We start from the raw sequence: 16,027 nt of genomic DNA on the forward strand, positions 1-16,027 counted from the left end.
TACAAACCCAAAATTGTGGTGAATTTAATATTTCTACATTAGGAGTTCACTGGTTTGCTTCTGAGTGGTTGGGTGGAATTTCTCTTAGATACTCCATAATCTTCCTACTTAGTTCTTGCTACAGTTTATGTTTCAGTTTGATCAAAACTGGAATACTTCATTTGTATTGTATAATAAATAGGTACGGCGATAGAAAGTAATAGAAGTAGCTAGAAGAATGATCTAAAGGAACAAATGTTAAGATCAAAAGTTTGATGCTGGGAACCGAGTGGTGGCACATCTGGTTGAGTGCACATGTTACAGTGTGCATGGACCTGGGTTTGAGCCCCTGGTCCCCACCTGTGAGTGGTGAAGCAGTGCTACAGGTGTTTCTTTGCCTCTCTCCCTCTCTATCACTACCTTTGCTCTCAATTTCTAGCTATCTCTATCCAATAAATAAATAAGGATATTTTTTTTAAGTTTGATGTCCCTTTTATACGATGCCCATAGTAACTTTGACTCTGAGAATCAGCCTTTACAGAAGAAAATAACAAGATATTCTTCTTACATTCAATAGCATCAATTCCTACCTTAGTATTTTTATGTATATAAATTTGTAACTTTTATGTCTTCCATTGGTTGTGATAAGTAAAATCTTCCTTGAATATAAAATAATTTAATATCCCTTAAATATGCCAAATCTTGTTGAATACATGTAAAATTTGAATTTTTTTTTACCTTTTGGTGTTTAATTTTATAGGTGTATGATGATGGGAAATATGTGTATGTAGTCACAGAACTTATGAAAGGAGGTGAATTGCTGGATAAAATTCTTAGACAGAAATTTTTCTCTGAACGAGAGGCCAGTGCCGTTCTGTTTACTATAACCAAAACTGTTGAATATCTTCATGCACAAGGGGTAAGTCTATTTTGCATTTTATATACAAATATGTAAGTGTACATATACACATATATACCTCTTTGTTATGTTTTCTCAATGTTTGAGGTGGAGTTTTATAAGTATTTTATTTATTTACTTACTTATTTTACTTTTGAGAGAGATGCAGAGAGAAAGACACAGTGAGAAACACCAGAGCACTGCTCAGCTCTGGCTTATGGTGGTGCGGGGGATTGGACCTGGGACTTCGGAGCCTCAGGAATGACAGTGCCTTTGCATAACCATTATGCTAGCTACCTCCTCAGAGGTGGAGCTTTTTAATGCATATAATGGAAAATATCTGCTGTTAGGTTGGGGATCTTAACTGTTCTTCTGCATACACTACCACCGAGCTTGAAGTCTTACTTTGAAATCCTAGTTTGTTTAAATTATTTTTATTCCCCTGTAGTGGGACTTTTTTTTCTGCAGGTTCGTCTTTCAGATAGAGAGAGAGACAGAGGGAGAAAGGGAAAGATAGCGCAGCACAGATGCTTCCCTCAGTGCATTGGGAGCTAGGCTGGAAGCTGAGCTGTGCCCATACCATGTGCACTATCCAGGTGAGCTATCATGCTTTTTTAAATTATTTACTGAGAGGTACAGTTGTTGACTGTACATGGGTACAAATTTCCATATGCCCGTGATCAGTGTCTAAAAGACACTCTTAAATTAAATATTTATGCTTCCTAAGAAGTTGCAGGTGAGATCTTCTGGCCTAGATGACATAGCACTGTTTGTCCTAGACCGGTCTGTGCTTTTGAAAAGTGGACCCATTTCAAATTTAGAAGCAGAACAAGAGAATTCTGGGTTGTATACATGTGAAAGAAGGAAGGAAAGAAGGAAGGAAGGAGGGAGGGAGGGAGGGAGAGAAATGGTTGAGGCCAAATATTGAGCCTGGCTTCTGGTTAGTGGGTGCTCTTCTCATCTCTTTCTACACATAGATCTTTAGTAAATAGGGAAAAACTATTTTAAAAAGAAAGGACATCTGGTATGGAGTGGTGACAAAGGTAGAAATACATGAAAGGAAAGAAACAAAAAACAGAAGCATGAAAAGAAATGCAGAACAAAAAAGTAGGATGGTTTTACTTCTTAAGGAGATAATTTTTTTCTCTCTTAAACAGAAAGTTTATTTTGCTTATTATATGTGAGAGAAAGGCCTACCCAAACAGGGAGGGAGGGAGAGAGAGACACCAGAGAAACACTGATATTTTCAGTGTATTATTCTCATTTCTTGTCTGGGCCCCTAGAATGTAACAAGCAGAATATGTTCATTCTAGAACTTGTTTTTACTTCTAGCTCAAGATTCACCCAGGAGGTACTGTACCTAGAAATTTGTGTCTTAACTGAACATATGACTTTATAGTCACCCAAATCTGTATATTCTTTTCCTGCTGCATCAATGGAAATTAGTTGTTAAAATAGACTGGAGAATTAATGTTCTGGATGTGAGAAGTATTATATAGATTTGAAGAACTAAAACAGATAATTTATTAGAATGAACACTGAATGGTTGAGTTATAGAACATAATAAGAAGGGGCCAGGCCAGGCAGTGGCACACCCTTTAGAGTACATGCATTACAATGCTCACGGACCCGGGTTCAGCACCCTGGCCCCATCTACAAGGGGAAGCTTCGTGAGTGATGAAGCAGTGCTGTAGGCGTCTCCCCTCTCTCCCTCTATCACTTCCTTTTTTCTGAATTTCTCTATGTATCTATACAATAAAGAAATAAGTATAAAAAAGAAACATAAGGGTCTGGACAGTGGTGCACCTGGTTGAGTAAGCACATTATGGTGCTCAAGGACCCAGGTTTAAGCCTCAGTCCCCACCTGCAGGGGAAAAGTTTCATTGGCAGTGAAACCGTGCTTCAGGTATCTCTCTCTATCTCCCCTTTCCCTCTCAGTTTCTGTCTCTTTTTCATTTATTTACTTTTCCCTCCTTTTGTTGCCCTTGTTTTATTGTTGTTGTTATTATTGTTGTTGTTGGTATTGTTATTGATGTCGTCATTGTTGGCTAGAACAGAAAGAAATGGAGAGAGGAGGGGAAGACAGAGAGGGAGAGAGAAAGACACCTGCAGACCTGCTTCACCACCTGTAAAGTGACACCCCTGCAGGTGGAGAGCCAGGGGCTCGAACCAGAATCCTTAGGCTGGTCCTTGCGCTTTGCGCCATGTGTGCTTAACCCGCTGCACTACCACCCGATCCCCTCCATCTCTTTTTTATTCTATTTATTTTTATTCTATTTGTTTATTCATTGGATAGAGACAGACAGAAATTGAGCGCGAAGAGAGAGATAGAGGAGAGACACCTGTAACACTGCTTCACCACTTGCAAAGCTTTGCCCCCGCAGGTGGGGCCCAGGGGCTCAGACCTGGGTCTTCACGCATTGTAAGATGTGCACTCAATCAGGTGCACCGCCACCTGACCCCGTCAGTTTCCAGCTCTTTCCAAAAATAAATAAATAAAATATTTTAAATCTATTTGTTATGGTCTTATGATAAAAAGATATCCAAGTAGGTAATACTGAAAGGGGGAAATAATATAAAATTATTATTATTTTTTTGCCTGCAGGGTTATTGCTGGGGCTCAGTGCTTGCACCACAAATCTTCTGCTCCTAGAGGCTATTTTTTCCCTTTTGTTGCTCTTGTTGTTTTATTGTTGTCATGGTTATTATTGTTGTTGTTATTGATGTTGTTGTTGTTGGATAGGACAGAGAGAAATCAAGAGGGGGGAAAGATAGACACCTGCAGACCTGCTTCACCACTTGTGAAGCAAACCCCCTGCAGGTGGGGAGCCGGGGGCTCAAACCAGAGTCCTTAAACCGGTCCTTGTGCTTTGTACCATGTGCACTTAACCTGCTGTGCTACCTCCCAACCCCCATAAAATTATTTTTATAATTTATGTTAAAATCTTTTTCTTTTAATTTTTATTATCTTTATTTATTGGATAGAGACAGCCAGAAATCACGAGGAAGGGTTAGATAGGGAAAGAGACACTTGCAGCTCTGCTTCACCACTCAGAAAACTTTCCTCCTGAAGCTGGGACTGGAGACTTGAACCCGGGTCATTTTCATTGTAACATGTGTGCTCAACTAGGTGTACCACCCAGCCCCCAAAACTTCTTTATCTTTGTTAGGGGTTTAATGGATTACATTAATAATATAAAATTTAAAGGGCTCTGGATATATGACATTGCCACTCGACTATAAGACTACTTAAAAGTCTGTATTAGGGGTTAGAGATAAATCAGCCAGTAGAGTGCACACACTACCATATGCAAGGACCTGGGTACAAGCCTTGGGTTGCAACATGAGAGCATCATGCACAGGGGAAGCTTCACAAATGATAAGCAGTGCTGTGGTATCTCTCTTCTCTACCTTTCAGTCTCCACCTGAAAAAAAATACATATAGTTCACCAGACACAGTGGAATTGTACAGTCTCAAAGCCCCAGTGAAGCCTTGGCAACAAGGAAGAGTCTGGATTTGGTTTTTCCTCATTACAACTCAACATCATGCCTGCTCCTGTTAAACCTGTTGGCACATGTTTGCTGTGCATATCCCTAGTGTATACTGCTCCCTCTGCTTAGAATGATGATATATATATATATCTACATCCCAGAGTCGAGCTTGTCCAGCGTTCTTTGGACTCAGATAACATCCCCTCTAGAGAGTTTTCTGACTCCTCCCAGTTATATCGTTTCTCTCACACATGTGCTCGGCCTTCCCTCATACTGTTCACTCACTTGTAATTCATAAACGACTTTTGTTGTAGTTGCAAGCAGTATATATGGGGTAAATGGTTTACTGTACAGTTAGTTGTTGGCACATTGATCCAACTTCTCATCTCCCCATAAGTGTCTACAAGATACTCCCCCAACCTAGGTCCTTTTCCATCATTATATGCCAAGACCCCAAAGCCCCCTCCTTCCCATTTCTTTTCCCCTTCCCCAGAGTCCTTTGCTTTGGTGCAATGCACCAACCTAGTCCAGGTTTCACTTTCTCTTTCCCTTTACTGTCCTTATATCTTAAGTTCCAGCTATGAGTGAGATCATTCAGTATTCACCTTCTGTTTCTGACTTACCTCACTCGGTGTGATATCTTCAAGTTCTGTCCAAGATATGGTAAAGGAAATCACTCCACCATTTTTCATTTTAACAGCTGCATAGTATTCCATTATGGATGAATACTTTATTTCTCCCTTCTCTTATCCTAGTTCTATGTTAGCAAATTATGCTCTTGTTATCACTATTTCTTAAAGTTGGGATAATTTAATGGTCAGCACTCATCTTGTTAAGTGCCTTGCTTGACAGTGAATAAGAGTTTTCTGTGATAGACATGTGTTGTTAATGTAACTCTTTAATTTGTATTTCGATTAGGTGGTTCACAGAGACTTGAAACCTAGCAACATTCTTTACGTGGATGAATCCGGCAATCCGGAATCTATACGAATTTGTGATTTTGGCTTTGCCAAACAGCTAAGAGCAGAAAACGGCCTTCTGATGACTCCTTGTTATACTGCAAATTTTGTTGCACCAGAGGTAATTAGGAGAGTTTGCTTGCAGTATTTCAGTGTATTTTGAAATTCTTTTGCTATGTTTAGTACTGAATGATAAATAGCTGTTTAGCTGAATGTTTTTTAAGTGTCAGCTCTTTTTCTTCTGTTGGTAGTTTATTCTGCTACCTATAATCTCTTTCCTGTCCCAAGTCCTTTTTTCATAATCACAAACCTCTAACTGTCCACTAACACTTCTGTGTGTCATTACATAGAATTAAATTACAGCTAGCATATTCTCCTCCTTTCCTTAGACCCTTTTACTTTCCTGTTTTTATCACCATCTTCCTGTTTTTTTCCTAAATTAAAATGTCATGGTCTCTTCGTGGTCCCTCTCTCACTAGTTAACTATCTGTTAATCTCAAAGCCCAGGCTAGGATTTTCCTGTTTACAGAATTACCTTCCTGGCCCCTGCTTCCCTCACCACACCTGAGATAACTACCTCAGCCCAGTGGTTACTGCTCTCCCTTTCACTCTGCAGTCATTCCTGACAAGACCTCACAAGCTGCTGAGGTCTTCAAGCATTGAATTAAACAAGTTGCTTCATAGGGCTGGCAAGAATAGCTCACTTGGATATTGTGCTGCTTTGCCATGTGCTCACCCCAGATTTGGGTCTAGCCCCACCACAGTGAAGGAAGCTTCAGTGCTATGGTTTCTTTGGTGTCTTTCCCTCTCCCCCTCCCCCTCCCCCTCCCCTCCCTCTCCCCCTCCCCCTCCCTCTCCCTCTCCCTCTCACCCCCTTTCTCCCTCTCTCTTCCTCTCTCTCCCTCTCTCTTCCTCTCTCTCCCTCTCTCTCCCTCTCTGTCTTAATTCTTTCTATCTGAAAAAATTAGCCCAGAGCAGTGAAGACCTGGAGCAAAAAAAAAATTAACAGTGAAAATTAGCTCAATATAGGGTTTATATACCATACACAGACAGTACTGGTTTGATCCTCACAATATACATTTCACATTTAATGATTCATGCCCATTACAAGTGTGTGTGGTCAGTATGTTTGTTTATATTTTACAGAATATCTGGCTTCATTGAGAATTTTTTTAATTTTTACTTATAAAATGGGAAATGTTGTCAAGACCATAGCATAAGAGGGGTACAATTCCACATGGTTCCCACCACCAGAACTCCGTATCCAGTCCCCTCCCTTGATAGCTTCCCTATTCTTATCTCTCTGGGAGTATGGACCCAGGATCATTATGGGGTGCAGAAGGTGGGAGGTCTGGCTTCTGTAATTGTTTCCCCGCTGAACATGGGCGTTGGCAGGTCCATCCATACTCCCAGCCTGTCTCTCTCTCCCTAGTGGGGCAGGGCTCTAGTAAGATGCAGTTCTGAGTGCAGGCAGTCCTTTCTACAAAGTCTGGGCTTTTGCAGTGCACTAGGTATTTCAGAAAAATGATCAACGTTGATATAAGGAGAGTTTTAGGTTAGGGTTGTGGGGTTGAATTTCCCTCTTCTGTATTTCAAACATTTATTTATTTATAACATTTTACAAAAGAATTTGTTTTCCTGGTGAGACACAGGGTTGGTTTTTGTTTTGTTTTGTTTTTTGCTGTTTGTTTGCTTGTCAGTGTATCCATAGCCTATGACATGTATGGTATTCCAAGCATGGTCACTTAATCTAGTCATCTCATTTTACCTTGTGAGCATTTTCTGTTTCATACAAATAATCTGCTTCTTGAAATCTCCATGTAGCTTCTGTGCCTTCGTACACTAGAATGTTGTTGACTTCCAAAACTGCCTCTTAAGTTAATTATCAAGAAAATTTCCATAGTCAAACTCTCCTTATAATTAACTTTTTGTCTTAGTCTCCATTTAGTTACCCAAATTAAAAATTTGAAGTCCTCCTGAAATCTCCGTTATTTTTCTACATCTATTCTTTCATCAAATCCTTCGAATTCTAATTCCTAAGAATTTTAGACCCTTTACCTTCTCTTGCACACCCAGTCTCTACAAAGTCCTTTGTGTTGTTTTTCCACTTTATGGGGGGGGGCTAAATTGTTTACATGGGTACAATTTCTCATCTCACCATGATAGATATCCGTAAAACTCTCTCTCCAAGCTAGGTCCTTTTCCACCATCATGCACCAGGACCCCAAAGTCCCTCCAACTTATCCCTTCCCCTTCTCCCTTTCCTTTCCTTTGGTGCAGTATAAAACATCCAATCCAAGTTGTACTTTGTGTTTTTCCTTTCTGTCCTTGTTTCTTAATTTCCACCTCTGAGATTACCCGCTATTCATCCTTCATTTTTTGCCTTTCCTCTCTTAACATGATTTCACCATGTTCCATCCAAAGTGAAGCAAAGAAGATGACTCCATCATTTTAACATTTGAGTAGTATATAAATTTATATCACAATATTCATGGCCACTCACCTGTCATTGGGCATGTGGGTTGCTTCCAAGTGTGGGTTATTACAAACTGTGCTGTTATGAACATAGGTGTCTCCAGATATGTGTCTTTATTTCTTTTGGATTAATCCCTAGGAGAGAAATTGCTGAGTTTTAGAGTAAGTCCATTTCTAGCATTCTGATGAGTCTCCAGACTTTTCCACAGGAAGTGGATCAGTTTATGTTCTCACTAGCAGTGTAGGAGAGTTTCTCCTTCACCGCCCCCCATGGCCCCACCAGCAGGTGGTGGTTGTCTTTTCTAATGTCTGGCATTCTCACAGGTATAAAGTGCTAGCTCATTGTTGTTTTTATTTGCATTTCTCTGATGACCAGTGCCTTTGACATTTTGTTTCACATCTACTAACCCATAGCACATAGAATTCTTACTCGAACCAGATCCTTACATCATGTGCTTAGCCCACTACGCTACCACCCAGCCCCCTCTTCTTGCTTTCTACTTCAGGGTTTTGTTTTTTTTTCTATTAAATTTGATTGGACAGAGAGAAATTGAGAGGAGAGGGAAATAGAGAGGGAGAAAGAAACACCTGCAGGCCTGTTTCACCGCTCATGAAGCTTCCCTCCTGCAGATGGGAGTGTGGGCTGAACTCAGATCCTCATGCATGGTAATGTGTGTGCTCAACCAAATACACCTCTGCCCAGCTCCCTGCTCACTTTCTCTGCTGTGTTTTCACTCTACTCTTCATTCACTTCATTCTTCATTCCTCTAGTCACTGTTAGAAGTTTTTCTATAGAGGTCCTCATTATTTCTCATACTTCTTTTCAATTCCGTAAGCATTTATAGGGTCATAGCTTTGAAGGCTTCATCAGGAGATGTATATAGCACTGTTGAATTTGACATTTTCTTTAAGCTGCTGTCTTAGCCCAACATTGCAGGCAACTTGCTTTGTCTTCTATTGTGTTTGATTTTCTGTAAAGATCAGCATATGCATTCTGTGTAGGGGCCAGCTGCACTGCACTGAAACAGTATGTGGAAGGGGGCTAGCTGGAATCAGGTGGGTGGATGGGCGGCACTGGACAGGCAACATTAATCAGCCCCCATGTCGTGCCTGCAACAGGCAGCCATGACCATGACAGTGCCAGGGCAGACAGCTACAACTAAGGCAGTCCAAGCCAACAGTGCTGAGAACCCAATAAGGCACATAACTTTAGTAGCAAGATCCTGGCCTCGTGGTGTGGAACTAAGCAGAACGTGGATTTTTACCCTTGTCATTGTCTCTCTGTCCTTGTCACCTTGATTTTGAACTTATTTTCTTTGTTGTTAATTCATCTGAACTCCAATCTCATTTCTATTTTTTAAATACTTTATTTATTTTGTTTGTTTATTTATTTATTTATCAGAGAGATAAGAGGAGAGAGAGATACCACCAGATATCACTCTGGTACATGTGCTGCCAGGGATTGAACTCAGGACCTCATACTTGAGAGTCCAATGCTTTATCTACTGTGCCACCTCCTAGACCACTCCAATCTCACTTCTATGCTTTTTTTTTTTTTCATGTGTGCTGTAGTTTTTGTTGTGCTGCTGGCAGAAGAATAAAACAGAAGCTGCTGGCCTGTCATCATCTTGGCTGGAAGTCCAGACTCCAATCTTTTTTTTTTTCTTTTCAAGTTTTTGTTTTATATTTGTCTCATTTTTATGTCTGGTAATGGTGAATTACATTGGATAGATATATGTGTTTGTATACATAATTTTACACTATTTTTTGTGCTGTATGTATTATTTTTTGTACTAATTTCTGTGGCTCCGTTCATAATATAAAATCATTAAAGTGAGAAGCTTTGTTTTTATTTTTTTATGTGCCATAGTAGCATTTAGTATATGTTAATTAAAATACCAAAATGAGATCTCTATGAATATATATATACATGAATTATTAACAGAAGATTCAAGAATGGATTAATATTTTGCCTTACTTGATAATCGTGTTCTGATAAGTGGTTCTCATGTGTTGATTAGAAACATATAGTTCATTTCACAACCTATCCAAATCTACTTAATAATACTTTGGTGTGCTCATACCATTTTCCCCACTAGGTTTTAAAACGTCAAGGCTATGATGCTGCTTGTGACATATGGAGTCTTGGTGTCCTCCTCTACACAATGCTTACAGGGTGAGTGTGTATTGTCATAGGTAATGTTGTATGCTTTTATTCATTACTATTTAGCTTAAATTTTCTGTTTATTTTTAATTTATGTTTTGTCTTTATTTACATGGTTCCTCCTTACCTAATAGATACATCCCTGTAATAGTAACACCACACTTAATAGCTGTATTATTACTGATTTTTCTTTTCTTCTTTACTGAAGTACTGCTCAGCTTTGGTTTATTGTAGTGCAGGGACTGAACCTGGGACTTTGGAGACTCAGGCATAAGAGGGTTTTTTTGTTTGTTTGTTTTGTTTTGTTTTGTTTTTACCAGAGCACTGTTCAGCTCTGGCTTATGATGGTGCAGGGGATTGAACCTGGAACTTTGGAGTCCCAGGCATGAGAGTCTTTTTTGCATAACCATTATGTTCTCTCCCCTACCCTCATTACTGATTTTTCTAATGTATTATTAATGCCTTAAGGTCTAAAATTGATTTTTTAATATTTATTTTACTTTGATGAAAGAATAATACAGAGAGAAACCAGAGCTCTGCTCAGCTCTGGCTTATAGTGGTATTAAGTTTTACCTTGACCTGATGCCTTATGGAACTTAATTTCAATATTTTTCACTTTGGTAGATTTTGATAAAGTACTACATTAATTGAGGTAAAACACTTTCAAATGCTGCAAATAAATGTAAAAATTGTCGGGGCCAGGTGGTGGCACACCTGGTTGAGCACACATGTTACAGTGCGCAAGGACCTGGGTTCAAGACCCTGGTCCCTAACTACAGGGAGAAAGCTTCACGAGTGGTGAAGCAGGGCTGCAGGTGTCTCTCTATCTCTCTCCCTCTCTACCTCCCCACCCCTCTCAGTTTCTGGCTGTCTCTATCCAATAAATAAATAATGATAATAAAAAATAATTTAAAAACTTAAAAAAAGATTGTCAATCAAAAATAAATTTTATTCATTGACATTTAAATTTTATTGTAAAATAGTTATACTCCATTTGCAAATGGCCCTGATGATACACCAGAGGAAATACTGGCCCGGATAGGCAGTGGGAAATTCTCACTCAGCGGTGGTTACTGGAATTCTGTTTCAGACACAGCAAAAGTAAGTATGGCTTTATTTTACAAGCTTTTAAGAATATACCTTTTCATAATCCCTAGTGGAAGGAAATAATATCAAAAACTTTTATAAAAATAATAGTTTGAAGTTACCAAACAACTTGAATGTATAACTGGACCATCTAGTTGGCTTTTTTTTTCCTAGAAGGTTTTAGAATGACTTTAGATATCTAAAGAAACTTCATAACAAATAGGATGAGTAAATAATGGTAGTCGTCTTCACCATCTTTGTGTTTATTCTGCCTCACACTTCATTTTGCCAAATTATCTGGGCTAATTTTAATAACCCTATAAAGTAACTGGTAATGTCCACATTATACAATAAGAAACCAAGGCCTGGAATTTTAGTGTGAACTTGTCCATGGTTATACACCAGATACATGTCAGCACTTCTAACTAGATATGTATATTCCAAAGTCTATTCCTTAGCATAATTATACAATGTTCTTGGAGACTTGGAAGGTGGCTTAGTGGTGGAGTATGTGGCTTCCATGTGTGGGCCCTGTGTTTAATCTCTGATGTATGTGGGAGCCTTGTGGACAGCAAGGACAAAAACAGGTAGAGAGCTCCATGGGTGGTGGACTGATGCTTTGGCTTTTCTCTAAAATATAGAATAAAAGTATGGCAGAGGAGGCATATGAATGGTATTGAACATGTGAGAAACCCTAAGTTTAAATAAAAAATAATAATTAAAAACTAGCACTGGGCAGGCAAGATTGCTCACCTCTGAGTGTGCCTGCTTTGCCATGCGTGTGACATAGGTTCCAGCCCAATCCCACTACACTGGGGGGAGTTTCAGTGCTCTGATTTTCCTCTCTGTTTTCCATCACTTACTGTCTGAAAAAGTCGGCCTGGTGTAGTAAAGTCTCAGGAATTACAAAAAGTAAAATAAGTAATAAGAGAAAATGTGCACCATGTTTTATTTCTGGTTCATATTATAAAGAAATGGATCTCAACTTTTGCACAGTAATCAAAAGCGTGGTTCTAGAGTGTCTGCCTAAAATCTTTTTGAAAAGCTTTTCTCACGGAAAGCTCTGCCATCCCCTGAATAGTACTGGCTTGCTTTCCAACTCTGCTCTAGTTTAACTTTATTCATAGAAAATCCTTTTCCAAAACGAGGTGCAAACCTTCAACACTTCCGACTAAGAAAAAAATATAGAGAAGATGAAGAAGCTATATTATGCTAAAAGTGCTTACTGGGTTTTCATGTTTAATTTCACTTATATTTTTCTTTTTTTGGATTTTAATTTTTATGAGAGAGTTCAGACCACTGTCCCTATCTGGTATACACAAGTACAAACTTACTAAGTTTTTCCTATAGATGGAAGTTAGAGATTGATGATTGAATAATTAAATATAAAATGTCACAAATGAATAAAGATAATTTTGGCACAGAGCATAAAATTCACTTAAACGCTTTAATATCCTTGTAGATTTTGTTTGGTTTTGTAACTATTTAAAATGAAGTTCATCCATTGCTATTTTTTGAACGGTAAAATTGCTTAAAGCGGACAGTTCATTTTGGGGTATTGTGTTCATTTTAAATTTATGGATTGTGTACCTCCTATGCTTTTAATAAATGGCCATTCCAGGGATAAAAGGTGTGCCTGTGATAGAATTTCTATTATCAGAAAGCTCTCAGTCAAGCTGAGAGATATGCAGAAATATGCAATTCATTGTCATGTAATCAGAGGTCCTGACGCTGCCCAAGTCAGTGTGGATAGGAGTTCCCCCCCACATATTAACAAAAAATGCTTTATACACCAACTGGGCAACCTACAGTTTCAGTCAATTCTAACATATTCCATTCATCGGGTTCTTCAGGCAAACTATCCCACAAGTCTGTCCCTGATTTCAGACTCCAATTTAAAACCCGGGCTGTTACTGCCTGGTTTCTTACCTACCAGCTGAAAATTGGAGATTTCAATGACCAGGCCACTCCTTCACCTTCAGGTATCAGTTCCAAACCCAGATTGTAGCCTATCCTGACAGACTGGCTATAAAAGAAAAGTTCCCACAAAGGGTTCAAAGCAAATTTTTGCTTATAGATTTACCAATTGATTGCAAAGGGATATGGAAAAGGATGAAGATGACACCCGTTGGAAGAGGTACATGGGGAAATGGCTCTGAACTTCCATGCCCTCTTTAACTGTGACACTCTCCCCGAATCATGTTTGCCTACCCAGAAGCTCTTTGAACCCTATCTTTGGGTTTTTGTGTGGAGACTTCATTGCATAAGCGTAATTATTATTTTTGTTTAATTTCTTTATTGGGGGATTAATGTTTTACATTTGACAGTAAATACAATAGTTTGTACATGCATAACATTTCTCAGTTTTCAACACAACAATATAACCCCCACTAGGATCTCTGTAATCTTTTTTTGGACCTGTACTCTCCCACCACCCACCCCAGGGTCTTTTACTTTGGTGCAATGCACCAACTCCAGTTCAGGTTCTGCTTGTGTTTTCTCGTCTGATCTTGTTTTTCAACTTCTGGCATAGGCATAATTAATTCAGTCATCGGCCATTGGGGATTGAGTCCATCTCTAAGCCCTCTCCCGAAGTTGGAGATGGAAATGAAACTTCCACCCCTCTATTTTTATTTATTTATTTTGTGTCAGGGCCTCACATATTTGCAGCTCCACTGCTTCTAGGTCAGTTTTTTTTTTTTTTTTTACATTCTTTTCTGTCATAGTGAGGGAGAGACACCATAGCACTGTTGTGCTATCTCTGGTGCTTCCACTAGTGCACTGGTGCTCCTGTGTGATGTTAGAATTCAAGCCCAGGACTTCACACGTGGTGGGGCTAGAGGGTGGTGCACTACTCACCATGCTCTAGGTAGGCTAGCTCCTGGAGCCCTATAATCAGATGGTTCATTTTCCTAGCAGTCAGCCCTGTCCTGAGCCCTAAAGTCAAGAAGCAGTATTTTGCATGACCTGACTGATCCCTGACATCACACAGTGGAAATAAATCTGTGGGGCCAGGTGGTGGCACATCTAATTAAGTACATACATTATAACGTGCCACGGACCCAGGTTCAAGTTCCTGGTCCCACATGCAGTGCAAAAGCTTCATGAGTAGGGAAGCAGGGCTGCAGGTATCTCTCTTTCTTTCCCTCTGTCTCTCCCTCCCCTCTCAGTTTCTCTCTGTCTCTATGCAATAATAAATAAAATATTTAAAATAACATCTGTGTAGAACTTCTTGGATGGTAGAGTAATGTATTCCCCCCCATTAAAAAATTAATAGGGGGTCCAGGCGGTAGCACAGCGGGTTAAGCGCACATGGCGCAAAGCGCAAGGACCGGTGTAAGGATCCCAGATCGAGCCCCCAGCTCCCCACCTGCAGGGGGTCGCTTTGCAGGCGGTGAGGCAGGTCTGCAGGTGTTTGTCTTTCTCTGCCCCTCTCTGTCTTCCCCTCCTCTCTCCATTTCTCTCTGCCCTGTCCAACAACAATGACATCAATAATAACAAGAACGATGATAAACAACAAGGGCAACAAAGTGGGAAAAAGTGGCCTCTAGGAGCGGTGGACTCGTGGTGCAGGCACCGAGTCCCATCAATAACCCTGAAGGCAAAAAAAAAAAAAAATTAATGAGTGATGGAGATGACTGTAATTTAGTACATGTAACTGCATATAATAACAAAAGACGCCTTGAGCTTTCAACATTTAAGGAAATTCCAGGAGTTTTGGAACCTATGAGCCGTGGACACCATGACTTTGTTTTGTTTGTTTGTTTTTGTTTTGTTGTTGTTTCCCTTATAAATCACAGTATCACCATCCACTCCCTAGTCTTCGAACATGAACCTAATAGCAAAGCAATTGTAAAGATAAAAGAGATACTGGCTCATTACTAAAATATCACTCAGTCATGAGTGACTGTCCAGTTCATCATATCTTCTGAAGATATGTCTCTGGGCATGACCACTCAGGTTTGAAGACTTTGATTCTGTCTTGTTGGGTTCCAAAAGCAGGAGTGGTTGTACCTATATGCGTTTCACTCTTTTAGGCATCTGGTATAATGAAGCTAAGAGACAGTGTTATTTCTTGCTCTGAACTTCTTTGAGGATATTAATGTAATGCTGGCTGCTTTCCTCTCCACATAATTGACTCATTCACTCTTTTACTCATAGCTGCTGTTTTTCTTTTCTTCATTTATACCCAAACGTTTGCACTTTGGGACCAGATAAACGGGTTCAGCCGTTGTGCTGGTCTAGATTACAGCAGCAGTTCTAGCCTAGCAAGTCCTCCCTCTTAGCTCTCTTGTATTGAGGATCAGGAAGGTTCTGCAGCTGCAGCACACTTGGGCTAACTGAACTCGGGCCATTAGAACTGCTTTCACTGCAAGCCCCTGCTTTACCAGCTGGGCTGAAGCCACATCAAGCCCCTTGGAGCAACTCTGGCATAGAGGCTTAACGCACATTTTCTGCTCAGGAATTGTGTCTGCTGCCAGATCCTGCTCTTAGGTTAGTTCCAAAGTTATCTCATTAACCTAACAAAAAATATCTTTAGGCCAAGTCCAAGGCTTCAGGAGCTGAACTGTGGAGACCCTGGATGAAAAGCTAATGTACATGAGAACTGTATTTTGATCAAACTAAATGATAAGTCACAATATCACACATGTATCATCATAGTGGCACATTCCTGTGCAAAAGCAGTTCACAAATGACCCCAAGTTGAGATGATTTCAGGGAAAGCTTTCCAGAGACAGTAAAGGGATTTTCCAGGCAGCTTTGGAAAGCAGAAGGATGTTATCCATCCCAGACTGCAGAAGCAACACATGAAATAATTGGTCATGGGAATGGCAGAATGCTTCCAGGGACCTGTGAGTACTTTAATATTACTAGTACCAGAGCGCACGTGAGAGGGCCAAGGCTATGACTGTCTTTATAGATCGTGCTCCATTGGAGGGTTTGCTCAGGTATTGAGGAACTAATTATTGAAAA

At 39.9% G+C, this 16,027-nt stretch overlaps 1 protein-coding gene across 8 annotated transcripts in view; it reads left to right on the top strand.

Moving 5' to 3' along the window:
• RPS6KA3 (ribosomal protein S6 kinase A3) overlaps positions 1–16,027 on the top strand; it is a 142,516-nt gene that overhangs the window by 115,364 nt on the left and 11,125 nt on the right. For 7 of the 8 annotated variants that reach the window (XM_060182908.1, XM_060182906.1, XM_007538910.3 and 4 more), the window contains 4 exons: positions 740–898; positions 5,288–5,449; positions 9,903–9,979; positions 10,951–11,068. In XM_060182908.1, coding sequence (XP_060038891.1) covers positions 740–898; positions 5,288–5,449; positions 9,903–9,979; positions 10,951–11,068 — 516 coding nt within the window. Of the gene's footprint in view, positions 1–739; positions 899–5,287; positions 5,450–9,902; positions 9,984–10,950; positions 11,069–16,027 lie in introns of those variants that run through there. The other variant, XM_060182907.1, reaches the window with a different exon arrangement.

This window comes from Erinaceus europaeus, chromosome X (assembly GCF_950295315.1).
Source record: "Erinaceus europaeus chromosome X, mEriEur2.1, whole genome shotgun sequence".
NCBI lineage: Eukaryota > Metazoa > Chordata > Mammalia > Eulipotyphla > Erinaceidae > Erinaceus > Erinaceus europaeus.